The following is a 27,630-nucleotide window of genomic DNA, read 5'->3' on the forward strand; positions in this document are numbered from 1 at the left end:
TGAAATTGAAAAATTAGTAATTTGCTAAAATTTTAATTAAAAGTGTCAATCAATAAAATCATTAATAGCTAATTCAGAATTAAAATCAAGTGTATAGGTAATGCAATATACCTACGTGATATTTAATTTACTGTAATCCAAAGTTATAATTATCTGTAGAGCAATGAGACTTTATGGAATATAACAAAAAAGTTGAAAAAGTATTATATGAGAAAATAATAAGTACATATATGAAAAAATATTTCATTTATGTTAATATCTGTGGAATTTAATAAATAGTTTAGTAGGTTGAAAATTAATTTAAAATTTTGAGAACATTATCTGGTTAAGCCGAATTAAAAGGTTTTTTTTTGTAATGATAAATTTTTTTTTGTTTTAAAGTCACTGAGCACTACATCTTATTTCTTTTCGATTTTAAGAATATGAAAATTACTGTAATTAAGCTTTTTTTAGCTTTTTTAGAGCATTGACTTAACCTCACTCTCAGTGATATCAAGCCTCTCTAAAAAAACCTTTTAATTCAGCTTAACCAGGTAATGTTTTCAAAATTTTAAATTAATTTTTAACCTACTCAACTATTTATGAAATTGAACCGATATTAACATAAATGAAATATTTTTTCATATAATATTTTTCATTTTAACTATTTATAATCGGAAATAAGCCACAATATTATTAAAAAATGATTTTTATTAACGTTTCGACGCCCATTTTTTCCCATTATAAATAGTTAAAATTGTAAAAATGCCACAAGAAAATAGCTTCAGAACAACAATATTTTTCATATATTACTTTTTTAACTTTTTTGTTATATTCCATAAAGTTTCATTGCTCTACAGATACCTAATTATAACTTTGGATTACAGTAAATCAAATATCACCTATTGCATTACCTATAGGTACACTTGACTTTAATTCTGAATTAGCTATTAATGATTTTATTGATTAACACTTTTAATTAAAATTTTAACAAATTACTAATTTTTCGATTTCAAATATTTTCAAACAAATTAAAATGTTCACAATCAGATCACAACTATTGCATATCCGACTAATCTAGTCTAAAAATTGCACACCCAATTTTACATTTATAAGATCTTGAACCTCCTAAACAACATCTAAGAACCCTATATAAATAAAATCTATACAAATTATCAAAATAACATCACTTTATATTTTATATAACTAACAATTTTCGTTTTCTCGGTTTAACGTCGTGTTTTCTTACTATTTTCACCGTACTCCCCTCAAGATCCTGCCAATATTTTGTCAGTTTATTACAGTCAAATCTATCCCACTATCAACCCTCCTTTTAGCAAAGTGCGACGGAACAAATCTGGGAAGCATAACAAGAATCACGTGCCTTGGAAATAATCTTGATGAAACCTTGGGACCGCTCATTAGAGATAAGAATGTGTCTGGAAAAGGCACGTACAGTGTTTTACAAAATGCAAAAAGTTCTATGCAACCACCAGCTAGATATCTCATTGAGAACTAGAATACTTACGTGCTATGTTTCTCCACATTGCTCTATGGTGTTGAAGCCTGGACAATGACAGAAGCAACACAAAAAAGAATCCAAGCATTCGAACTCTGGTATTACCGTAAGTCAGAATATCCTACATGAGCCATGCGACAAATGCGGAAGTCTTGCGGAGTATGAGCAAGGAAAGAGAGCTTCTTCTTCTTTAAGTACCGTGCCCAAATTTTTAGGCGTGGGTAGCTTCCATAACAATTTGCCGATATCGTTCTCGATCTTGTGCGGCATGTAACAATTGATCTGCTGATAAGCCAGTCCATTGACGAAGGTTTCGGAGCCATGAATATTTCTTTCGACCAATTCCCCTTTTTCCGTCGATCTTTCCATTGAGTATTAACTGCAGCATCCTGTATCTGCTACCTCTCATTATATGCCCCAGATATTCAAGTTTTCTCTTTTTTATCATCTTCATTAAGTCACCTTCGCCTTGACCTACTCTGTTTAAGACTTCTCTGTTTGAAGTGCGTTGAATCCAATATATTCTGAGCATTCTACTAGAGCTCATTCTACGCTCTAAAGAGAGCTTATACTTATAATATTTATTTTTATTTATTAAGCGCAACAGGCCTTGTAGGCCTAGGGCTAAAATGTTTACATTTCTGATTACATAAATAATATAGTAAATAACTTAATATAACTTACATAACTTATAAATTTTATTTAAATACACTTCAGTCTTTTTATACACTCCTTCACAACCTCTCTCCATCTCCTTCTGTCCAATGCTAGTTCTTTCCACCTCTCAATGTTACTTTTCTTCAAGTCTTCATATACACTGTCCTTCCATCTTTTCCTTGGCCTGCCTTTCCTCCTCTTTTGTATTGGTCTTCGTGAAAGTACCATTTTTGGCATTCGTTTACTTCCCATTCTCTCTATGTGCCCCAAGTATCGTATTCTCTGTGCTTTGATCGTCGTCGTAATCGTTGGCTCTTGATATAGTTCTTCCAATTCTTTATTGGTTCTTCTTCTCCACTGACCTTCTATTTTCACACCTCCATATATTGCTCTTTGCATTTTTCTCTCCCATCTTTCTAACAGGTCTGTTTCTGACTTTTTGAGCACCCATGTTTCGCTTGCGTATGTTACTGTTGGTCTGATAACAGTCTTATAAATTCTTATTTTTGTTTTTCTTGATACGTATTTGGATTTCAATAATGTGCGTAATGCTCCATATTTTTTATTTCCTTTAGCTATTCTTGCCTTTATCTCCCCTTCTTCATGACCATTTTCATCTATTTTGGCTCCCAGGTAAATAATTTCTTTGGCTCTTTTAAACGAGTATGTTTTTTCTCCATCTATTTGTACTATGATGTTATTCTCTTTTTCTTTTTGGATCTCTCCCATTATCATATATTTTGTCTTTTCTTCATTTATTTTAAGTCCTATACTTATAATAAAAGAACGGAAAACATAATATTTTGGTCACATCGTAAGAAATCAAAAGTATGAACTGCTCCAACTTATAATCGAAAGCAAAATCAATAGCAAAGGGGGATAAGGAAGAAGACGCAACTCTTGGCTTAAAAACCTACGACAATGGACGAACATGACCTCCATAGAACTAATCAGGGCGGCTGCAAATAAGATTAAATGGGCAAATGTAATGGCCAACGTCCTTATAAGGATAAGCCACCGGAAGAAGAAGTGGATCAAGAGGTAATTACTTGTTTATTTTGTAATAAATTTAAAATATTTAACATAGTTGTCTCATATATGCTGTAAGTAATATTAGTAAGTTGTACATCATCCGAATCACTACAGTTTTCTTTGTACTGAATAAAATTCTGCTGAAAATTTTGATACAAAATTTTGATATATTCTACTTTTAGATGTTCACTTTGCAACGCTGATAAATCTCCACTAATTATTTCAGTTATTTCAGGATCAGGAAGGACAGTAGCAATAACATCGTTGTTCGGTGAACTGTATGTCATGTTGTCTCTTCTTTCGGCATTCAAGTAGTAAAGTTCATATCCATTAACAATAAATAAGTGGGTTGTGTCTAAAAAAAATAAATAATTTGCCAAAATGGGTATAAAATTGTAATAGGTATTGTTTTTTTTTTCGAAATATAGTTCATTATTTCAAGTATTGCAAAGGTTTCAAGTATTGCATTTGCAGAGGTGTAGAGATATGAACAAGGATGTCTACATGTGGTTTGTAAATTACTCGAAGGCCTTTGACAATATATGACATGACCAACTAATTGAAATTCTACGAAATATAGAAGATGATGATAAGGATATCCGAATTGTGATAAGTCTCTACTGGAATCAGACAGCCAGGGTAAAAGTCTGCAATGCGTCCACAGAGAGCATTGATATCAGAAAAGGTATGCGCCAGTGATGTGTTTTCTCCCCTCTCCTTTTTAATAGGTATTTACTCCGAACAAATTTTTAAAAAAGCACTGGATAAAGCAAACGAAGGATTAAAAATGAATGGAGAATTGACAAAATAACATTCGATATGCGGACGATACAGTCGTACTTGCCAGTAGTATCGATGAACTTCAGTATCTTACGGACAGGGTCAGGGTACAAAGAGCGAGTGAAGAAAGAGGACTTAACCTCAACATAAATAAAACAAAATGGAGGCTGGTCAGCAAGACTCAAAAACCTGCCAGATAATTGAAAATAAAAAACAAATTAATGGAACACGTGGACTCGTATATATACCTTGCAACGGTCGTCAACTCAAAATGGGTTCAAACAACCGAAATACGATCTATTAGAATTGAAAAGGCTAGAGCAACATTTAACAACATGAGAAACATATTCACCAATTTAGACATATCTCTCCCACTAAAAATAAGGCTGCTGAAATTCTATGTATTTCCAGTCTTGCTGTATGGCGCAGAGGCATGGACACTAACGGAAACATTAATGAGGAGGCTGGAGGCATTCGAAATGTGGGTGTATCGACGTATCCTCAAAATATCCTGGACGACTCACACCACCAAAGTAAAGGTACTGCGCCGAATGGGAAACCAAAAAGAAGTCTCTTTCACAATTAAGAAACGGAAACTTAAATACCTCGGTCATATTATGAGACATGATAAATATCATATACTCCAACTGATAATACAGGGTAAAATAGAAAACAAACGCGGACCGGCAGAAGAAGACACTCATGGCTTCAAAACTTACGTGAATGGTTTGGATTAACATCGATCGAGTTATTCAAAAACGCAGCAAACAAAATTAAAATTGCTATGATGATAGCCAACGTCCACAACGGACAAGGCACATGAAAAAGAGATTTCAAGTATTATGTTTATATGGGATTAAGCCACAAAATTGTAGGTGTAATCAAAATTACGTTTTTAATTAACTACTTAATGTTTGCATCAATAATCATGAAAGAATCAGACGTGAAAAAGAAAAGTTAAATGAGCTGCCCTCATCCTACTTAACGAAGAAAAATGTGTAGCAAACCTATTAGCAGAATGCAGCAGATTTTGGTTGCCAACACAAAAAAAAAGTCAGCAACAAGAATATACCAACAATAGCGTACAATAGTAAAGGAAGTCGAAGAACAAATCATCAACAATATCATACACAATCACAATACAATCACATACAACACTCATTATCATTCTCTTTGCCTTATCTCTATGCACGGTCGGCTTCCCTAAGTACGTTTCTCCATACAATTCTATCTTGGGTCATTTCAATATTAATCTCCTTTACCAACATATCCTGTCTAAGCGTCTCACCCAGGTCTTCTTCGGTCTTCCTCTCTACTCCTTCCAGGAATCTGCACTTCTCAGTGGCGTAACTAGTCTGACTGCGCCCCAATGCAAGTATTCCCCGTGCGCCCATATTCATAGACTCGTCCCCACCCCCACCCATAAGCTCCAATGAAACTAACAACATTTCTCCGTACTTCCACATTTCCTGAATACTATTTCACTACACACGATATTGTACAAGCTCTATCCAATTAGATAAAGATTATTCGAAGAAATATTTATTATGTGCAGTAATTTTAAAATTAACTATTAAAAAAAATTATTATTCAAAAAATTATGGTAGGGGAGCCCAAGCGTGGATTTTTGCAGTTACTCGAGCGTCAGATTATCATATGGGGAGAAACCTGGTACTGACTGCAAATTTAGCGTACTTCCCTCCCCTACTATTAATTGAAAGTAAAATTAAGATACTAAACATTTTCAAACGTCATTAACATAACTGAAGTAAGGATCACATTACATACTTACAATTAATTAATGTACTTTTTTTTAAGTCTACTAGTGTAGACTTTAGAGGTCGAGGCTCAACTAGGGCGCAACACCACTGATGATGATGATGATAATGGCGCCTAAACTTTTAAGGTTGATTTGAAAGTGACGTTTAATATGTTACAATAAATATACTGCACCAATCGATTTACAACTTTTGTTGTATTATCATTAATTTAGTACCTCTAACTGTACATGATTTTCTAATATAAATAGAAAGAATCTCACCTTCAACCTCGTATCCTTCCACTGGTCCCGTGTAAATTATTTCCCCATTTTTACTGATAGAATAAAAAGAATTATCTAGCATTTTAATTTTCTGGCAAACCTTTTCTTCTTTTGCTGATGGGAAAGGTGCAACGGCTACAAGAAAATAAAAAAACAAAAAATACATAATTTTGAACACGTAAAACCATATGAACTGATAATGTTTGACAACAAATGATTGAAATAAAGTTTTAAATTCTGCAAAATACAGATAAACTATCAGCAGACTGCATTAGATAAGAATAATTTTAATGGATTTTTTCTTAATTTCAAGTACATATTTACTTATTTTCCTCGCCATTTAATATCATTAGGTGTGAGATCATCAATATAAATATACAACTGTCATAGTAATTGGTTATTTATTCCTATAAAAAAACTGAATTTCGTCGAAAATACATCTAATCTGATTAAAATCTATTGCTTCTAATTTTTGTATATTATGAACTACATTATATATTTTATTGTACCCTCGAAGATCCCTGGAAAAAATTTACACCCAAATAACAAAATTCAGCTTGGCAACACTGTGCGAATGTTGATAGTAACATATCCTTTTTAAGATAAGCACAACTGTAATTTAGTCCAAACAAATTAATATATTTTTTTGCCAACAAAAATGAGATTTTTCAACCAAATAATGTTTCAAATATGATGTGCAAAATAATTTTTAATTGGGTTCTGATAATGGGCTTGCCTTTTTTGTCATTAAAGTAAAAAAAACTAAATTTTACTCCTTATATCAATGTTATCCGGTTATCGTCTTAATTATTTTAACTGTACTAATATCCGTTGAGTAATTCTGAATGATGAATAGGTCGTTAAAACATTTTATCTGTAGCGGCTTCTGGAATATCTTTAAAATATCGAATTTCATTGATAAAATGCGCATATTCCACCGATCTTCGCTTCGACAATACTAGATATATTTTTTAACTATTTTATATTTAATTTTTTTGCAGTCTTTATATTCGCGTATTCTTCTTTTTTGGTATTGAGTAATTTATTTGTGATTGATTTTTTCTATATATCAATCGGTTTTAAAACGTCTTGCGACGTTGTCCGATGCCTAATTTCCATGACACTCTATCATCCCATTGGCCCTCTCTAAGATTTCTTGCGCTCATCGCCTTCGTTACTCCCTCTCTCCAAGATTTCTTGGGTCTTCCTCTCTTTCTGCGGTTTGGTGGTACCCATTGCATAATTATTTTAGGGAGTCTTGAGTTATCCATCCTCTGGACGTGTCCGTACCATATCAGCTGTTTTCTTTCTATGTCTGTTGTTAGAGAGCCGTCAACCCCCATTCGCTTATCTCATCATTACGTATTCTCTCTCTGCGTGACACTCCTACTGATCTTCTAAAAGCGTCCATTTCTACTGCCTCCAGTTTTCTTCTGTTGTTTTCGGTTATCCGCCAAGTTTCTGCTCCGTACAATAGACTGCTTTTAATAAGAGATTCGTAGATATTGTGTTTTCTTCTTTTTCCTATTTCATGATTCCACAGTACGCTGTTTAGACAACCTATTGTTTTTCTGGATTGTGTTATTCTTCTCTTTATTTCTTCATCATCTTTCCCCGTTGTGTCAAAAACGATTCCTAGATATGTGTAATGGTCGCAGGGCATGATGATTTCATTATTTTCTAATGTGATGTTCGATAGTTCGGTACCTATTGGCAGGTATTTTGTTTTTTCTGTATTAATTTCTAGTCCCCACTTTCTATATTCTTCTTGTAATTTCCTTGCCATGTACTCTAAATCATCTTTATCGTTTGCTATAACAACCTGGTCATCAGCAAACTGCAATGTATATAAGCAAATCTCTCCAAGGTCTACGCCCATGCCTCTGCATTTTCGTTTCCACTCTTTCAATGCTTTTGCAACATATATTTTAAATAAGGTCGGTGATACACAACACCCCTGACGTAGGCCTTTATTAACCAGGAAGCTTTGCGATAATCTGTTTCCAGTTTTTATTTGTGATGTTGACCCTTCATACAAATTTCTTAAGGCTTTTATTAAGGTGACACTAATATTCGTCTGTCGTAACACGTTCCAGAGTTTGTTTACAGGAACTGTATCGTACGCCTTCTGCAAGTCAATAAACATGAGGTGGGTTTCTTGATTTGTGCTTAATTTTTTTTCTATTAGTTGTTTGAGGCAGAAGATATTATCAGTACAGCTTCTTCCTGTTCGAAAACCGGATTGTTCTTCTTCCTCTTGGTCTTTGTACTCCTTCTCAATGCGGTCTCTAATTATTCGTCCATACAAACGGCTGAATGTATTAGTCACTGATTGATTTTTTCACTTTTTGAAAAATTGTTAACACTTTCCCTGATCTAATCATAAGACAAATGTTTTAAACTAAAAGGGAAGTTCCCTAGGTTGGCTGTATACCATATAGTTAAAAAACTCTAACAAGAAGTAAAACCACTTCTATGTAAATTGGTATATTTATTAAAACTTAAAAATCCCAATGGATTGAATAAAATATGTCCAATTCAGAACGTTTTCAGACCTATCGGTCCATCATCAGTGAATCTACAATAAAATAAGTAATCCCACTATTAGAATTGAAAGATGGTTGAAATTTTTTTAAAAAGCTAAAAAAGTGTGGTTAGATTACTTACGTGCATACTTGCTAAATAGCCCCAGAACCAAACAATGGTTGAATTTAAAATTCAATTTACATTATTTAAAAATAATATTAAACAGGCTAAACGCCGATGTTAACGGATATCGCCTATGGGAACATGAGGTTTTGGTAGGGTTTCACCATGTTCCCATAGGCGATATCCGTTAACATCGGCGTTTAGCCTGTTTAATATTATTTTTAAATAATGTAAATTGAATTTTAAATTCAACCATTGTTTGGTTCTGGGGCTATTTAGCAAGTATGCACGTAAGTAATCTAACCACACTTTTTTAGCTTTTTAAAAAAATTTCAACCATCTTTCAATTCTAATAGTGGGATTACTTATTTTATTGTAGATTCACTGATGATGGACCGATAGGTCTGAAAACGTTCTGAATTGGACATATTTTATTCAATCCATTGGGATTTTTTAAGTTTTAATAAATATACTAATTTACATAGAAGTGGTTTTACTTCTTGTTAGAGTTTTTTTTTACAAATGTTTTAATTTCGAACTGGTAGTTCCATCACGTAGTGAAATTGGTGAAAGGAAAAAAGCAACACTCTCAACAGGTGAGTGTAAGGTTAGAGTGCAGAACGGAGTATCAAGAATTTTCCAGACACAAGTAGGACTTCTACACGGAGATTGCATATCGTGCCATTTGTTCAACATTGCCCTAGAAAAAGCTATTAGAGAATCTGGAACAACAACAAGAGGAACCATTATTAATAGGAATGTACAAATACAAGCGTATGCGGATGACATCGATATTATAGCAAGAAGAAAGGCGGTCCTGGTCCAATCGTACACGGCATTGGAAGCACCAGCAAAACGAATGCGGCTACAGGTTAATACTAGTAAGACTAAGCGTGTGCTCACTACGGAGACCAAAGGATTGTATCCTCGCTCCGACCCTCTCTCCCTGGTATTTATATTCGTGAATTCTCACATATAAAATAATGTATTTTTTCTACGAGCGTGCAAAAATGTCTACTTTCGCGCACGCATTTTAGTTTAGAAAGTTTCACTTTTCCGCACGCGTGTTACTTTTCCGCACGCGGTTTTTACTTTTCCGCACGCGTGTTAATTTAGATATGTTAATATGGCCTTAAAGTAATTATAATACATGCAATAAACTAATATTTAGATATTATTTACTAATTTATTTCAAATATATCTTATTGTGTTCCTGTTTTAATGAAATTAACGCGACAATTCGATGAAATAAAATTATTTTGACATAATATTCGAAAGTTAAATCGGTAGACAATAACAGTTTTTTAATCATCGTCATGGAAACCAAGATCGTCGTCATGCTAACTAATTATATTGAAAGTTTGGTTTTGACAACCTTGTCAAAGAATTAATTTGTGTATGTACAGAGAGAGTCGGTAAAGTGGAATAAATTCAATATCTCAAATACTAATTGTTTTTTTGGAAAATGCTCAGACCCGTCGATTAGTATTTCAAATTGTCCTTTTTGACATTCAATAATAATGTATACAGGGTGTCCCAATTTAGAGATATGACGTCATCGTCGATTTTCTTAAATGGCAACACTGTCATTTTGATAGCTAATTTGATAGGGTTTGTAAAGTTATACATAACTGCAAAATATCAAATTTTTATTCTCTACCATTTACAAGATAATAGAAAATAACAAAGTTATATCTGTAATTTGGAATATATTCAATAATTAAAATACTAACTGTTTTTTTGAAAAATGCTCAGACCCGTCGATTAGTATATCAAATTGTCATTTTTGACATATAATAATAATGTATCATTATTGGGACACAGGGTGTCCCAATTTAGAGATATGACGTCATCGTTGATTTTCTTAAATGGCAACACTATCATTTTGATAGCTATTTTGATAGCGTGTGTAAAGTTATACACATCTGAAAAATTTCAAAATTTTATTCCCTACCATTTACAAGATAATAAAAAATAACAAAGTTATGAAGAACAAGAAGTAATCAAATAATAATTGAATTTATTTATTTCAATTAAGCAAATGCTCATAACGTTGCCCATTGACAATTTGACAATAATTGAGGGCAACATTATGAGTTTTTGCTTAATTTATTGAAATAATTAAATTCAATTATTAGTTGATTACTTCTTTTTCATAACTTTGTTATTTTTTATTATCATCTAAATGGTAGAGAATACAAATTTGAAATTTTGCAGTTGTGTATAACTTTACACACCCTATCAAAATAGCTATCAAAATGACAGAGTTGCCATTTAAGAAAATCAACGATGACGTCATATCTCTAAATTGGGACACCCTGTATACATTATTATTATATGTCAAAAAGGACAATTTGATATACTAATCGACGGGTCTGAGCATTTTTCAAAAAAACAGTTAGTATTTTAATTATTGAATATATTCCAAATTACAGATAAAACTTTGTTATTTTCTATTATCTTGTAAATGGTAGAGAATAAAAATTTGATATTTTGCAGTTATGTATAACTTTACAAACCCTATCAAATTAGCTATCAAAATGACAGTGTTGCCATTTAAGAAAATCGACTATGACGTCATATCTCTAAATTGGGACACCCTGTATAAATTATTATTGAATGTCAAAAAGGACAATTTGAAATACTAATCGACGGGTCTGAGCATTTTCCAAAAAAACAATTAGTATTTGAGATATTGAATTTATTCCACTTTACAGACTCTCTCTGTATTTTCATATTAATTAAATTAATTGATTAAGATTTGGTAATTTTTAAAGACTCTTAGAAAAAATATTGTTCCTAACTCTTGCAGAAAGTCTCTTTTCCGCACTCGACTGCTTGCCGAACTCCCGCTTCGCGTCGTTCGGCAAACTGCAGTCGCATGCGGAAAAAAATGACTTTCTGCACTTGTTAGGAAAATAACTATATTTTACATAGCAATCGATAATATAGTTTCGATCGCTATGTAAAATAAATACATTATTTTATATGCGAGAATTCACGAATGTAAATACCAGGGAGCGAGGGTCGGAGCGAGGATACAATCCTTTGGTCTCCGTAGTGAGCACTCCCTAAGTATACAAACGTGACAAATAATCACTAATAAGTAGCAAAACCCAAATTTCTAACAGTTGAAAAATATACTTTTAAATGAGTAAGAGAGAGTATACAGTAAATGCAGAAATTAACAGACGTATATACATATCTAGGAAAAAGAGTAAGTATACTGTGAATTAAAGAAAAGCTTGTAAGAAAACGGATTATGGCGTATGCGTTATAATTTTGAGTTTTGCCGCCTTTATAGTGAACCTCGTATTCGTATACTTACATCAATACCTATGTATCTTGTATCAAGATAAACAGGCTTCAGTGGCCATGCCACTTAGAGAGAAATAGCCAGATGAATCCGTCGAAACACATTTATAACTAAAGTTGGAGTTGGAGTGGAGGAGTTGACTAACCAGTTGGAGTGAGGAGAAAGGGCGAGCCCAGAGCACGATTTAAAGACCAAGTGGAAGACGACGTACGAGTGTTAAGAGTACGAAATTGGAAAACCAAGGCAAAGAATAGGAAGGAATGGAAGCTGAGCCCATAACAGGCCAATATCCACTATGGGTTGAAGAGCCAATGATGACGATGAGTTTGAACACTGCCGTGTTAAGTGATTTATGACTGGAGTTGGAGAGGCAACCATTTCTAGACTCTTGAAACAATAAAAGCAAGGAGTTATAACAGAAGCACCAAAAACGACAACGGGAAGAAAAGCCCTACCAATAGTGATGAACTTTGCCAAACATAACACTTGACAAATGGTGAAAAACTTGGCAGGAATTAAACTTCGTTTGGAATAACAACGATAGAAAATATGTGTTTATAAAGAAGAAGACCAAATTGAACCTAAGCGAGACACAACCTGCACCGGCGGACTGCGTAGGGCGTTCTGCACATCCTACTATCAGTTCATGCGTTCGCAGGTCTAGCTTGGGAAGGTTTGTCATCGGCCTACAGTTTTTTGTGTCGTAGGACGCGTGACTCAATTCTCAGTTGTGTTTTTGTTTGCGAGATGGACGTTGAAAAGCTGATAGAACTCGTTCAAAGTGATCCCATCGTATATGATTCCAGCCACGACGATTATATGAGGACGAAATTAAAAGACGAGGTATGGGAGAAGATAGGAAACGAACTGAATACGAATGGTAAATACAATTTACTGTGATAAATAAAAATATTAGTACATATGTATAATCAAAACCCAACAACGCTTTGTCATTAAAATTCTGCTAACTTTATTAGGTACTCGTAGACAAAATAAACGGCGATACCAGATAATATGGCTTTACAAGAACACATTATTGGAAAAATGGTTACTTAAAACGAATAGGCCTGGATCCCGCGTAAACAAAAAAAGTTGATTAATAGCAAGCTGAAAATTTGTTAATAGCGTAACGGTATCTGGTCGGACCAACTTTAATGTATGGAAACATTGGAACAGGGGAAGTTTTAATTGTGGAACAGGCAGAGGCGGCTTTATCTATTGTGCAGGGTGTGCGGTGCACACGGGCGCCGAGATGTTGGCGGCGCCGAGCACCAAAGAGCGGGTTCCTTACATTGCTTCAACATAAAATATGATTTTTTTTTTAAATAAGAGGCGGAAGATGAATCGGTAACTGACGCGGAAATACATTTTAAAATAATGACACTTTTTCGTTCCTTCAAAAATTAAAACACTGGAAGGATCAAACACTGCAGTAAGCGGAGCCCCGCATACTGCAGACTTTTTATCGGCCGATGGTTTAGTCGGGATGGGCTGTTAGTGCGCATACCGAGCTAACTAAACAGTCGGGTTGGTGAAGAGGGCGCACGCTATCAACAGCCGACCGACTATTCGCGAACGATTTAGTATTAAAGTTCTTATTTGACTGTTGAAGTTAGTAGTCGCACAATGAAAAAATTATCCAGAAATGTTATTATCGCTCTCATATAATGGAGGAGGAAATCCAAGAAGACATTCCGAGAGTATTGAGTGCATCCAATTTACAGTGAACGAAATAAGACGACGCGACGGTTAAAAGTAACAGACGTGATCCAGAAGATTGTCATGTTAAAATGGAGCTGGCAGGACACATAGGAAGAATGGAAAACAACCGATGAACGAAGCAAATTCTTAAATGGCGACCAACGACTAGCAAAATAAGTAGAGGCAGACCTCAAACAAGATGGACTGATAACATCAAGTGAATGGCTGGTCACGAATGGATGCAAAAAACAACAAACTAAAATGAATGGATACACCTAAGGAAGGCTTTCTTCTGGCGATGGATGGAATAGTTGTTGATGATGATGATGATGAATTCTCAGTGACAGAATATTAAGTGGAAAATTCTACCCAATGTATTCTAAATTACTTGATTACCCAAAAAAGTTTTTCGCCTTTTATCGAATGATCTTAGTCACCTTCAATGAACTAGTCATGCTAATTAGGCGATGCAGGTTTCTACAATTAACGATTGTGAATTAGATGATGCCATTTTCTCGCAAAATGTTAAAAAAATATTCGCACGGCACAAGTATTGGATACCAAAACTAGGAGAGAATTGAACTATCGACCGATAAACAATCGTCGTGTGTGAGCAAGTCCTAGTTAGCTCACACTGATTAAACTGTCGGCCGATATTTGGCCAAAAAATTAGTTTAAAGGCAAACTATCTGCCGATAAAAAGTCTGCAGTCTGCGGGGCCTCTTTTGGGTAGGTTGGCTCCAGCCATCATTTAATATTGGACTATTTAAATCTGGATTTTTGTTTACAATATAAGTGTACCTAATACCATCTAAAACCCTATGTACTAGTACTAAAGAAGACATGTATTTTGTCGGACAGAACTTCCAATTGATTTCTTACCCTTCCATTAAACTCTCATGCAAAAATTAGACTGCTATTTATCACCTGTCATAATTTCTGTCATTTGACATGTTCTACGTGTCGGACTTATTAAAATGCCCAGTTGGTGATAAATACCAGTCTGATTTTTGCATGAGAGTTTAATGAAAGGGTAACAAATCAATTGGAAGTTCTGTCCGACAAAATACATGGGACGTCTTCGTAGTATGACGTTCCAAATGTTTAACCTGTTCCACAATTAAAACTTCCTCTGTTCCAGTGTTCCCATACATCAAAGTTTGTCTAACGAGACACCGTTAAGCTATTAGGTAAAAAATTGTCAGCTTGCTATTAATCAATTTTTTTTGGTACGCGGGATCCAGGCCTAGAAATACAATGTCACAAATGATGGCGTAATCCTCTTTATATAGGTATAAAAATTTTGTATTATTTATTTCTTAAATCTACACCACATTATCATTGAAAATGATTCATTATTTAAAAACCGGGATATCTGTGAAATATCTCAAATAAAATTTGTCATCATAATATTAGCATAGGTATCTACATTTTTGTTTATGCTTAAAAACAAAATATGTATAGATTATAAATATAATAGGTAAATAGTTTTGACTATAGAAAAATGCACTCATACAAATAATGCGAAAAAACGTCTATTTTTGGATGTGAGAGGTGGCATTCGGATTTTTGCAGATACAGTTAGGTGACACCTTCTGTAATAATAATTGACTTATGCTCCTTCTCAAATATGCCCGGAACATTAATAAAAAAATTAAAATATTTAAAAATTTCGAAAAACATCGATTTTTTTCTGCTTTCTTTGCTTATAACTTTAAAACGATTAGTTTTGGAACAAAGTCGTAGAGAAATAAAATAAAGATAATTGAATTTTGTATCATATACGACTGGTAAAAAATGTCTTAAGGTATTACATTTTCTGCAATATAGCAATAAATACAAAATAAGGGGGCAAAATAAGTCTGTTGTTATTCAATATTTTTTAACCACTTTGGTGGCACTTAGAACCTTAGTAATACGCTTAAGAAATTCTTTGTAACATACTTAAATCGTATACCAAATTTCATTAAAATCGACCTAATAAATTTTGCATAATAAATTTGCAATCTAAATGTTTTTAAAAAAGTTCAAATTTTTTAAAATCTTTCTGAACAAAAAGTAGACCATTTAGAAGTTGGCTAATTTTTTTACATATAAAGAGGTGCTCTACCTATCTAATACACTTTACAGAATTAAAATCGGATTATTTAAGGGGCCCCAGCAATGTTTTAAATTTATAAACAATTTTTTGGCTTATAAACAAATAGCTTTGTTTAATAATAAAAAAATTAATTTTTAGCAATGCAAATAATTAAAACCGGTATAATTTGACTTAAACTTTCAAATGCTGTCAGCAGAATTGCTATTTTATTTTTTAATCAAATGTTATTCGCGTTCAAAAATTGCAATTTCTCGATTTTTTGAAAGTTCCACCGCGTTTATCTCGAAAACTATGCATCCTACGAAAAACCTTGTAATTTTTTGCTTTGAATTACCCAAGAAATACAAAAAAATGTTTTATTTTGCGAAAAATCGATTTTATGTAATTCCTCAAGTTCTTTGTTTATAACAATCTTATCGACATCCGGATCAACTGTTACCCAAAAAATTCGTGTTCTACGGGTCAAAATACATAAAAAAACTTGGGTAAGTCCATCTAAATAAAGGCACCCCCTCCTGGCCACAGCACTAATTTGTTTATAAGCCAAAAAATTGTTTATAACTTTAAAACATTGCTGAGGCTGCTTAAATAATCCGATTTCAATTCTGTAAAGTGCATTAGATAGGTGGAGTACTTCTTTATATGTAAAAAAATTGACAAATCTTTGTATGTTCTAGTTTTTGTTGTGCAAGATTTTAAAAAATTTAAATTTAAAAAAAAAGTTTAGATTGCAAAATTGTTATGCAAAATCTAGTAAGTCAATTTTAATGAAATTTGGTGTACAGTTTTAGCACATTACAAAAATTTTCTAAGCGAATTAGGAAGATTCCCGGTGTAACCTAAGTGATGGAAAATCATTGAATAAGGACAGGCTTGTTTTGCCCCCTTATTTTATATTTATTGCTATTTTGAAGCAATGGTGACAAATTAAGACATTTTTAACCAATCGTATCTGATAGAACATTTAATTATCTTTGTTTTATTCCTATAGGACTTTGTTCTAAAATGAATAGTTTTTAAGTTATAAGCAAAAAAAGTAGAAAAAAAACGAAATTTTTTGAAATTTTTAAATATTTTATTTTTTTTATTAATGTTCCGGGCATATTTGAGAAGGAGCATAAATCAATTATTATTAACGAAGTTATCACCTAACTTTATCCGCAAAAATCTGAATGCCACCTCTCACATCCACCTAAAAACAGATCCTTACTTGTCTATTGTTGGTGTGGTAGTTAGTAGTAACTTATTACTATTACACAGTTAAAATCATAATTGGAGATATGTATTACTAATATTTTAAATAGATGGATAGAATTTGTAAAGAGAGGAAATTGGAGGTGCAAATTATCGTTATAAACGTCTAAAATAATATTACATTACATAGTTTCCCACCTTTAGAAGTCTGTGACAGGAGTATTTTATAAAATTCTACTATCACAGTGACAGTTGTCATACTCCTCTGATACGTCTAAAGGTGGGAAACTATGTAATGTAATGGTATTTTAGACGTTTATAACGATAATTTCAACCTCCACTGGTTTCATCTCTTTTTGTTTCGCAATGTATTATGTTTTCCATCCTTTTTATATATTGTGTGCAGAAATAAAATATTCAGTATAAGATATCTTTTTATGCGCCCTATTATAATCAAATTCGATGTTTTCGAAAGTCATGCCGCTACGAGTACTAGGGAGATGTTAGGTATTTAAAACGTTACAAGTATGGAAATACCGATTTTAAGTTGCCTACTCAATTCAGTACAAGGATCAGATACATTGGTATTTTGTAATCAGTATTTGTACTCAGTACCACTGAAAACCAAAGTAACCGTTACACGTCCGCACTGATTTTGCCCGTCTCTATTCGTTACACCCGGCGCAAATTGAACCTAAGTACCGGCGCAAATTGATCCTAAGCAGACACAACCTGGCACCGGCGAGTTGCGTAGACCGTTCTGCGCATCCTACTATCAGTTCATGCGTTCGCAGGTCGAGCTGGGGAAGGTTTGTCATCGACGTACAGTTTTCTTGGGCTCGGGACGGGTGACTCAGCGCCAGATGTTAATTTTTACGTGTTTTTGTTTTGCGAGATGGAAATATCTGAAATGAATAAGCGGCGATATATTTTACACTATTTAGGCGGCACACATAGTGAAAGCGATTTCCGCTAGCGGGCAAACCGCGCGGTTCTCGCGCGCGGGTATGGTAACACAGTGAAGACGGGTAAAAGCGAGAGAGATCGTTCAAATTTGGCAGTTGCGTCTACTACTTGTAGCAAAATGTCGTCTTCCGATGACGATATAATTGCTTTAGATTCTGTTTTGACTAAACTGAAAAGAAAGAGAGTTGATGTACATCCTATTAATCGAGAAAGATTAATTTATGGAGAATATCATCATCTATTTCAAAAATTAAAAGATAATGAACGATTCTTCCAGTATATGAGAACTACTACTACTACTACATTGTTTGATTTGCTTGTCTGGATAATGTTCAGAAGAAATGCGTTCAATGTGCTTCCCCGTTTAGGATTTTGTCCTCTTCAGGGTTTGAGGTGAATGTATTGTGTTGGCAGCAAAAGCAAACAGTCCGAAAAACACACTGGGGCAAGCGCCGTGTCCTGGTGTTCTTGGATCCTGGGTTATGCCGGACGGTGGTGTCCAGAAGGCTAAGAAGTCAACAGAGAAGAAAGTTTGATGGATTGTTGTTGGTTCCATAGACATTTACGTGTACTGTCCGTGCTTTGCTCTCGACCAGTCTCCCTAGAAACCATTGTACAACGACAGGCGAACCTGCGTCCCTCGTCGGCGGTCAGGAGGTGGCTTTGAGCGCAGCGTGGAGAGTGTGCGTTCGAGTGGAGAAAATAGTTGCGGCTATTTTCTTGGGACGAACAGGTATAATTGTGCAATGAAGTTGGGAAACCGCAAAAAACCAACTTCTCCCTGTTCGGGGTAGGGAAGAGGAAATGTTAGAGGTGGGTACGGTAGGCTAACGGGGTAGCCTCAAGGATGTTTTCGTACTCCACCGGGAGTTCGTCAATGCATGTTTGCATTAGAGCGGACGGTACATGAATCTTTTTGCGTTTGGGCTTTCGGTGGAGTACGTGGCCGGAAGATGAACAGGAACATTTGAGAGATTCTTGTGTGTCGGAAGGGGGGCCGTTGATTACTTTGATTGTGAAGTTCCTGTTCAGAGAGTTTATTCTCTCGGTGATTTTGGGGGTGTTCGAGATGTTATGGATTTCGTTTGAGGGATATCGCCAGTGCTCATAGTTACATCTACGCAAGACTCTACGTTCTGTCCTCAACAACCTCTCTTGTTTTTGTCTTGAGCAAAGAGAGTAGATACATGATTTGTACTCCATGACGGGTCGAATAAAGGTCTTGTAAGTGTGAATGAGAGTCTTCTTGTGTGTCTTGCCAATTTTTCCCGAGAGAGCGTTGAGAAGTCTGGCCCTGTTCCTTACCCTATCTAAAGTTGCCTTTAGATCTGCGTCCCAGTTGAGAGTCCTGGTAAACAGTACTCCCAAATAGTTCACAGTCGGGCTAACAACAAGCCTTTCTCCCAACAGTCTCAGTGGATATTGGTCGTCTTCATTGCGTATGATTCTATTTGACACAGAAGGGGCGCGAAACACAATTGTTGTTGTTTTGTTCGCGTTCAGTGTGACTCTCCACTTACAACACCATTCGCCGACGCCGTCCAACAGAGCCTGGGCTCTTCTGAAGAGGAGTCTTGGGTTGTATCGAGAGGTCGTTGAGAGCAGAGTCGTGTCGTCTGCATAGAGAAACAGCCGAGTACCTGGGATATTTTGGTTAGTGATGTCGCTGTTGTAGATGATGTACAACAGCGGTGCTAGGACTGAACCCTGGGGAACTCCAGCTTGTGGAGTGAAGGGGGTGGACCTTTGATCGCCTATTTTAACTCTGACAGTATGGTTGTGGAGGTAGGAGTGTACAATTTTGGTAAATTGCAATGGTAGCCCGATGTCCAGAAGTTTCCGAACAAGCCCGTCATGCCAGACCTGGTCGAAAGCCTTCTGCACATCCAGAAATGTGGCTATGGCGAATGAACCATCGTTGATGGTTTGAGTAACTTTGGTAGTGAAATCTATTAATGCATGTTTAGTAGATTTACCTGACTGGAATCCGTATTGGAATTTTGGTATGATGTTGTGGTTTTCGAGAAAGTCATTGAGCCTCTCTTTTAGGATTAGCTCAAGAACTTTACCCAGAGTATTGATTAATGAAATTGGTCTATAGGATTCCACGTCAGTTGGGGGTTTGCCTTTTTTCAAAAGCATGATGGTGTTGGCCACCTTCCAAGGAGTAGGAAAGTGGCTGTTTTTGAGACATGCATTGAATATTTTAGTTAGAAGAGGAATGATACTCTCTGGAAGTTTTTTGAGGCACCTTCGGTTGATGCCATCAGGTCCGGGAGCGCTGTTTTTGCCGATTTGACAAAAGCTCTCCGTTTCCCTGTCTGTGAGGGGGTCCATGATAGGATCATAGACTGGAATGTAGTGATTGAGAGTAACATTTACAATGTATTCTGTGTTGAATTTAAATATGCGATCAAAGTTCGGGTTATCTGGAGTTTGAAAATTGTTTTGAAGCGAATTTCTGAATGCTTCGGCTTTCCCTTCTGGGGAATTGACTATGTGATTGTTGACCAACAGATGGGATGGTTGAGATACTTTTTGTTTTGTTAGGACTTTGAATTTTTGCCAGAATTTACCTCCGTCTCTGTAGTCCAGTTTTGAGGTAGCATCTTCCCACCGGCGAGCCGTTAGGACAGATATCTCCCTCTTTATCCTGGCACAGATCCGGTTGTACTCTGTTTTGATTAGTGGGTTTCTGTTGGCCTTGTATTGACGTAGAAGACGTCGTTTTTGTTGGATTTTGGCAATGATGTATTGTGGAAGTGCCGGTGATGTATAGGTGATTTGTTTGAGTGGAATTGCGTGCGTGATCGCCTCAGTGATGAGGTTCTCGATATCGGTTGCACTGGTGTCGATACTATCGTTAGTATCGAGTTCGCCTAACATAGGGAGATTTTGTGTGATGAAGTTTTGGAATTCAGTCCAGTTAGCGTGACGATAGTCTCTTATAGATCTTGGAGGGTTTGGTTGTTTTGGAATTAGTATGTCGGTGTCCACAAGAAGAGGTAAGTGGTCTGACGTTATTGAATCGCCTATGTGGCATCTATCCCCGAACCGATCCAGAATGTTACTAGTAACTAGGATGTGGTCGACAATAGAGGCCCCATTGGCGTTCATAAACGTGAATTCAGTGTTGGTGATTCTTGAAATGGGAAGGTCTAGTAGATAATCCGTGAGGCGGATGCCTTCTGGGTTTTGACGGTGATCACCAAACTGTGTGTGTCTACAATTTAGATCGCCCATCAACACAGCCTTGCCAAGCCTCGAAAAGTACTCTAGCAAATGCCTGTTGAGTGGTTGATCCGGGTGTTTGTAGTAAGAGACTATCGTGAGGGTTTCGTTATTGGGGATATGCACGTCAATTGCCAGGAAGTCCACATCAGGTGGACGAAAATTTTGTGGGAATGTGTGTGTGTTGTGCGGTATTCCGTGTTTCACGAGAATACCATTCCCACGTGAAACCTGACAGCGGCTTCGATGGATGATCGAATATCCTGCGAAGTGTGGATCGTTTTTCGACAGAGTATCTGTGAGTGCGAGGATCTGGATGTTATGCTTCGACAGGATATTCTTGATGAGGGGTCTCTTTTTGGAGAGACCCTGACAGTTGACTGTGCCTAGGGTGAAATCCATAAAGGGAGGGTGTTTAGTGGTTGGAGCGGAATGTCACCGTGACATTGCTCCCGTACCCGTGGACCACTGTCGAGTGGTCGTAGACTTGGCTAATCAGATTAGCCGTGATTGCAGCGATATGTTCACGAAGTTCGGGCAACAAGTTCAGCAACAGAGCAGTCTGAATCGACAAGATGTTCTTTGTTTCTGTTGGGAGTTCGAAAGGGGGGAATGATCTTTCGATCGTTAGTGGCTGTATTTCGTGTTGGGCGGAGGGGATGGTGTGTCTTTGTGGACACTTGTTGGAGTATGCGGGGTGGTCACCGCCGCAATTCGGGCATTTGGGTTCCTGCTGTTTGGTGCAGGCGCTGGATTTGTGGTTGCCGCCGCAGTGGGGGCAGACGAATGCTTTTTGAGGGCATTCGTCGATGGAGTGTCAGTTAATTCAGCATTTGCTGCAATATTTTGGGGTGGGGATTGTAGGGTCGGAGCCATGAGGAAGTTCGGCATTGTAGATTTCACCATCTAGAGTTATGCCTCGGCTCAATGCTGACGTGAATTTCTCCAAGGATTTGGTCACCACCTTGATCACTTTAGAGTCCTTGCCTGTTTTGTAAGCTTTGACTCTCCACAGTCTTTCGACTGGGAATTGCTGTTCTGTGAGCAAGTCGGTGACCTCCTGCTCGGAGTAATCCACGTCGATACCAGTAATGCAGAGGAGGTAGGTGGGCTCTTTAGCGGAAGTGTTAGCATTTCTGCTACGGCTGTGAACCGTAACCATGGTTTGGCCAGTTGCTGTGTGGATAGCTTTTTCTATATCCCCTGCATTTATCGGATTGAAAAGTCGAAGGTGTGCGATTCCATGTGAGAGTACTTTGCAAGAATGAATTTTGTTGGCTAAGAGAGTGGTGGCATTTATTTGCCGAAAGAAGGTGCGTTTGTTACAAAGATCTTTTGGGAGATCTTTGATGAGATATTCGGACAGTGTAGGATCGTTTATGGCGTTAATGACGTTTTGGTTTCTGGCTTGAGTTTTGGGGCGTGGATTGGCTGCGGCATTGGCGTAAGACATTTGTCTTAGTTGTCTTCTTTGGAAGACGAAATCGTTGGGTTCAGGATTGTTGGAAGCGCTGATGGATGCTTGTTGTTGAGAAGAGGGTTGCTGTTGAGAGGGTTGTTGTTGCGAATGTTGGGGTGCTTGTTTTGACGGTTGGGTTGGAATTTTTGGTATAGCACCATGTCTATTCCGAGCGCTCTGACGCTGAGGACCAGCCTGTGCTGGTGTTATTAGAGGCGGAAAATCGTTTGCATATCGCTGCAGAAGGGGGTTGGAGGCGTCGTCCCGCTCGATGCGGAGGTAGGCCTCGCGATACTTATTGCGGACGATTTGCATCTCCGCGCTAAGCGTCTCGAGGTCCAGCTCCGCCGTGACACGGTTGTAGCCTCTGGATGGGGGTACAGTGCCTTCCTGTTGCAAGGAAGAAAACTGGTTGGCTGTAATGGTGGCTGTAGTGGTGGTGGTAGTGGTGGCAACGCTTGTCGAGGTCGTCGTCCGAGGACGAAGCGACCGGGTGGAACTGACGGAGTATATGAGAATGACTCAAGAGACTTTTAAATATATTTTGGAGAAAGTGGAGTATCGTTAAAAACAATATTAAACGCTCAACTTACGGTCAACCAACAGAATATCGAAAGAGTTGAGAATATACATATCTGGATACGAATTTAAATAGCGAATGACTCTACTCAGAAATTAAACAGCGAATAATAAAAGCGAAAGCAGCATACTTTAGAATGAGACCCATTTTCAACAGTCGAGACATATCATTAAAAACAAAATACCGTCTGTTGAAATGCTATATATTCACAGTTCTGCTCTACGGAATGGAAGCTTGGACACTAACTGTTACATCTATGAATCGGCTCAAAGCTTTCGAAATGTGGTGTTATAGGAGCATCTTACGTATATCCTGCGTTGCCGAATTACTAACGTGGAATTCCTGCGTAGAATGGGGAAAGAGTGTGAATTTCTCATAACCATCAAAACAAAAAAATTAGAATATCTAGGACATGTAATGAGAAATCAAGAACGTTACGGCCTTCTCCAACTGATTCTCCAAGGGAAGGTATGTAAATGGTAAAAGAGGACCGGGAAGAAGACGCATTTCCTGACTTCAAAATTTACAAAAGTGGTATAATACCACTACCACTGAACTGTTCCGCGCTGCGGTAGACAAAGTCAAGATAGCCATGATGATCGCCAACATCCGGAACGGATAGGCACTTTAAGAAGAAGAAGGAGTATCGTTTAATTAAAAACTGGTGTAATTTACATAAGCAGGCTATCCTTCCGGAAGAAAGGCTTGTTATAACATTGAGGTAAGTAGTTTTGTTTTAAATTTATTTTTCAAGTACTGATTTAGTTAATAGTTAATACTGGAATGGTTTTAGAAATACCTAAGTCACACAAAATTACGGTTTCAATAAGACTTTATTACTTTTGTTTATTATAATGTACAATTATTTATAAAACTAATCCATGGAGAACTATTAATTCTTATTATAAAAGAGCGAATAAACTAAATTATCATTGCAGTAAACATTAAAACCGCGCGGAAAAAACTAAATTCTCATTCTAGCAAAAGCGGTCAGGCGGGTTGAGGCGGTTGGCCCGCGCGGACCTGCTTTGACTATGTTCGTGTACATTTAAAGACGTGCATTCTTTTTGAAAACGTTTAAAAGCGGGTCCCGCTAGCGTTGCCCGCTAGCGGAAACCGCCTCCACTGTGTGCGCCGACTTAAACGAATAACATTTTATTGCTCTGTTGTATCAATCAGCACTACTCTACAAGTTTTCGTTTATTTGTTTTAATATGTATTTTATTATATAATATAGTAGGGAATATAATATATCTGATTAAAACAGTGAATTTTTTACATGTTAGTATTTTTAATTTCTTGTGAAGTATCTAGTTAGTGTGGCTTTAGCCAATAAATCAAAGTTATGCGTTTACAAGAGCATATTATTTGAAAAATAAGGAGTACCATAATGTGTCATAATTATAATCTCCTTTATACAGATCAAAAAATTGTTTAGTATGTATTTCTAAATCCACACGATCATTGGAAAATGATTCATGGTAAAAAATATTTATTAATGACACTGTTATCGACAAAGTCGCTCAGTTTTAAACTTGTCATCATATATTTATTAGACTTTTGTTTATCGTTAAAAATTAAATGATGGTTGGGAATTGTATTTTTTGTGTGATTTAATATTTTATCAAAAACATAATCAGCAAAAGAACCGTTTTTGCAATCACAATCAATGCAGTGTTTAACTTATGCTTGTTATTATAAAGGTATGTAGAAATAGAATACTCAGTGTAAGATATCTTTTTATGCACCCGCTTATGATCAAATTCGATGTTTTCGAAAGTCATACCGCTACGACTACTAGGGACATGTAAGATATTTTTAAAACGTTACTATTAGTTACATGTACGGAACTACCGTTTTTAGTTGCCTACTCAATTCAGTACAAGGATCAGATACATCAGTATTTTGTAATCAGTATTTGTACTCAGTACCACTGAGAACCAGTATCAATAGTAACCGTTACACGTTTGCACTTATTTTGCCCGTCTCTATTCGTTACGGCGACAGCCGATGGTCGGGTTAGCTTGTGTTCAATATGCGGCACGCTAGAAAAATAACTGCACAGGTCACCCGTCCCACCGGCGCAGGTTGTGACTGGCTTAGGTTCAATTTGCGCCGCGCCTAAGCGGGTCACAACCTGCGCCGGCGGGACGGGTGACCCGTGCAGTTATTTTTCTAGCGCACCGCATATTGATCACAACAAGACCCAACCGTGGGCATTCTGTGCAAAGAATAGAGGGACGGGCAAAATCAGTGCGGACGTGTAACGGTTACTTTTGATACCGGGTCTCAGTGGTAGATACTGAGTACAAATACTGATTACAAAATACTGATGTATCTGTATCTGATGTGTTTCATAGATTATAACAAGGCCTTTGATAAAGTGCGGCATGATCATCTAATCAGACTCCTGGCAGAAAAGAATTTAGATAAACGAGATATCCGACTAATAGCAAATATGTACTATAATCAGAAAGCAGTAGTGAGAGTAGAGAATAATACCACTGAAGAAATTGAAATAAAGCGAGGTGTGAGACAAGGGTGTATACTGTCACCAACCCTGTTTAATCTCTATTCCGAAGACGTAATGAATAGAACACTCTCTGAGCAATCCATAGGTATTAAAATAAATGGTGTTAGATTAAACAATACGAGATTTGCCGACGATACCGTTCTCATCGCAGAAACACTTGAAGAGCTACATACATTGGTGAATAAGATAGCAGACTGCAGCGAAGAATATGGACTATCTTTGAACATAAAGAAAACTAAATTTATGGTAATATCGAAATCAACACGAAATATATCCATTGTATATGATACCAGCCACAAGGATTACATGAGGACGAAACTTAAAGACGAAGTATGGGAGAAAATCGGAAATGAACTTAATACGAATGGTAAGTACAATTTACTGTGATAAATAAATATTAGTACAATATAATCAAAACCCAACACTGCCTTGTCATTAAAATTCTAATAACTTTATTAGGTACCTACTCGTAGACAAAATAAACGGCGATAACAGATATGCCTTTACAAGAACACATTATTAGAAAAAAAAAAAGGTGACTTAAAACGAATAGGCCCGGATCCCGCGTAACAAAAAAAGTTGGTTAATAGCAAGCTGAAAATTTGTTAATAGCGTAACGGTGTCTAGTCCGACAAACTTTAATGTACGGGAACACTGGAACAGGGGTAGTTTTAATTGTGGAACAGGTTAAAGATTTGGAATGTCAGACTACAAAAACTTCCCATGTATTTTATCGGACAGAACTTCCAATTGATTTCTTACCCTTTCATTAAACTTTCTTGCTAAAATTAGACTGATATTTATCACCTGTCATAATTCCTGTCATTTGACATGTTCTCTTGTCGGATTTATTAAAATGCCCAGTTGGTGATAAATACCAGTCTGATTTTTGCATGAGAGTTTAATGAAAGGGTAACAAATCAATTGGAAGTTCTGTCCGACAAAATACATGGGACGTTTTCCTAGTATGACGTTCCAAATTTTTAACCTGTTTCACAATTAAAACTTCCCCTGTTTCAGTGTTCCCGTACATCAAAGTTTGTCTGACGAGACACCGTTAAGCTATTAACAAATTTTCAGCTTGCTATTAATCAACTTTTTGTTGGTACGCGGGATCCAGGCCTAGAAATACAATGTCACAAATGATGGCGTAATCCCTTTTCTATAGGTATAAAAATTTTGTAAATATCATTCATTTCTTAAATCTACACAACATTATCATTAAAAATGATTCATTATTAAAAACCGTTAAGCATATCTGTGAATATCGCATTGCCCTCAAATAAAATGTGTCATCATACCGGGCTTGTTCATGCTTAAAAACAAAATATGTAGACAAGATATCAATATATTATGTAATAGGTAAGCAGTTTTTGCAACGACAATCCAATCACAATCAGTGTTGTTTTTAATAATAGTAATTCCGAACGAGTTCTATTAGCTTTTCTACGTCCATCTCGAAAACAAAACCACAACTGAGAATTGAGTCACGCGTCCCACGACACCAGAAAATTGTGTTCCGATGACAAACGTGCGCATGCTAGACCTGGCACTGTATTCACTGATATTAGGAAGCGCAGAACTCTCTACGCAACTCGCCGGTGCCAGGTTGTGCTCGCTTAGGATCAATTTGCGCCGGTCCTTACGGCGACAGTCAACGGTTGAGTTGGCTTGTGATCAATATGCGGTGCGCTAGAAAAATAACTGCACGGTTCACCCGTCCCGCCGGCGCAGGTTGTGTCTCGCTTAGGTTCAATTTGCGCCGGGTCTGGCTCGAGGCACATTTGCATGTTTTCAAGCAGCGTGCACGCAGCGAGCAAGCTACGTGCGATCGCTGGCGGTTCAGCAGTAAGTTCATGAGTTGAATTTATTTCAAGCTTTACTGAGCCACG

The 27,630-nt window shown here is 36.5% G+C and overlaps 1 protein-coding gene across 2 annotated transcripts in view; it reads right to left on the bottom strand.

Annotated features, from left to right (window-relative positions):
- Positions 1-2,102: 2,102 nt before the first annotated feature.
- LOC126890551 (uncharacterized) overlaps positions 2,103-27,630 on the bottom strand; it is a 201,386-nt gene continuing 175,858 nt past the window's right edge. Inside the window, exons 1-2 of one of the 2 annotated variants that reach the window (XM_050659573.1) lie at positions 6,009-6,292; positions 2,103-3,542 (exon numbers count right to left, since the gene is read on the bottom strand). In XM_050659573.1, coding sequence (XP_050515530.1) covers positions 2,201-2,890 — 690 coding nt within the window. In that variant the 5' untranslated portion in view covers positions 2,891-3,542; positions 6,009-6,292 and the 3' untranslated portion in view covers positions 2,103-2,200. Of the gene's footprint in view, positions 3,543-6,008; positions 6,293-27,630 lie in introns of those variants that run through there. The other variant, XM_050659579.1, reaches the window with a different exon arrangement.

This window comes from Diabrotica virgifera, chromosome 1, assembly GCF_917563875.1.
Source record: "Diabrotica virgifera virgifera chromosome 1, PGI_DIABVI_V3a".
Lineage (NCBI taxonomy): Eukaryota > Metazoa > Arthropoda > Insecta > Coleoptera > Chrysomelidae > Diabrotica > Diabrotica virgifera.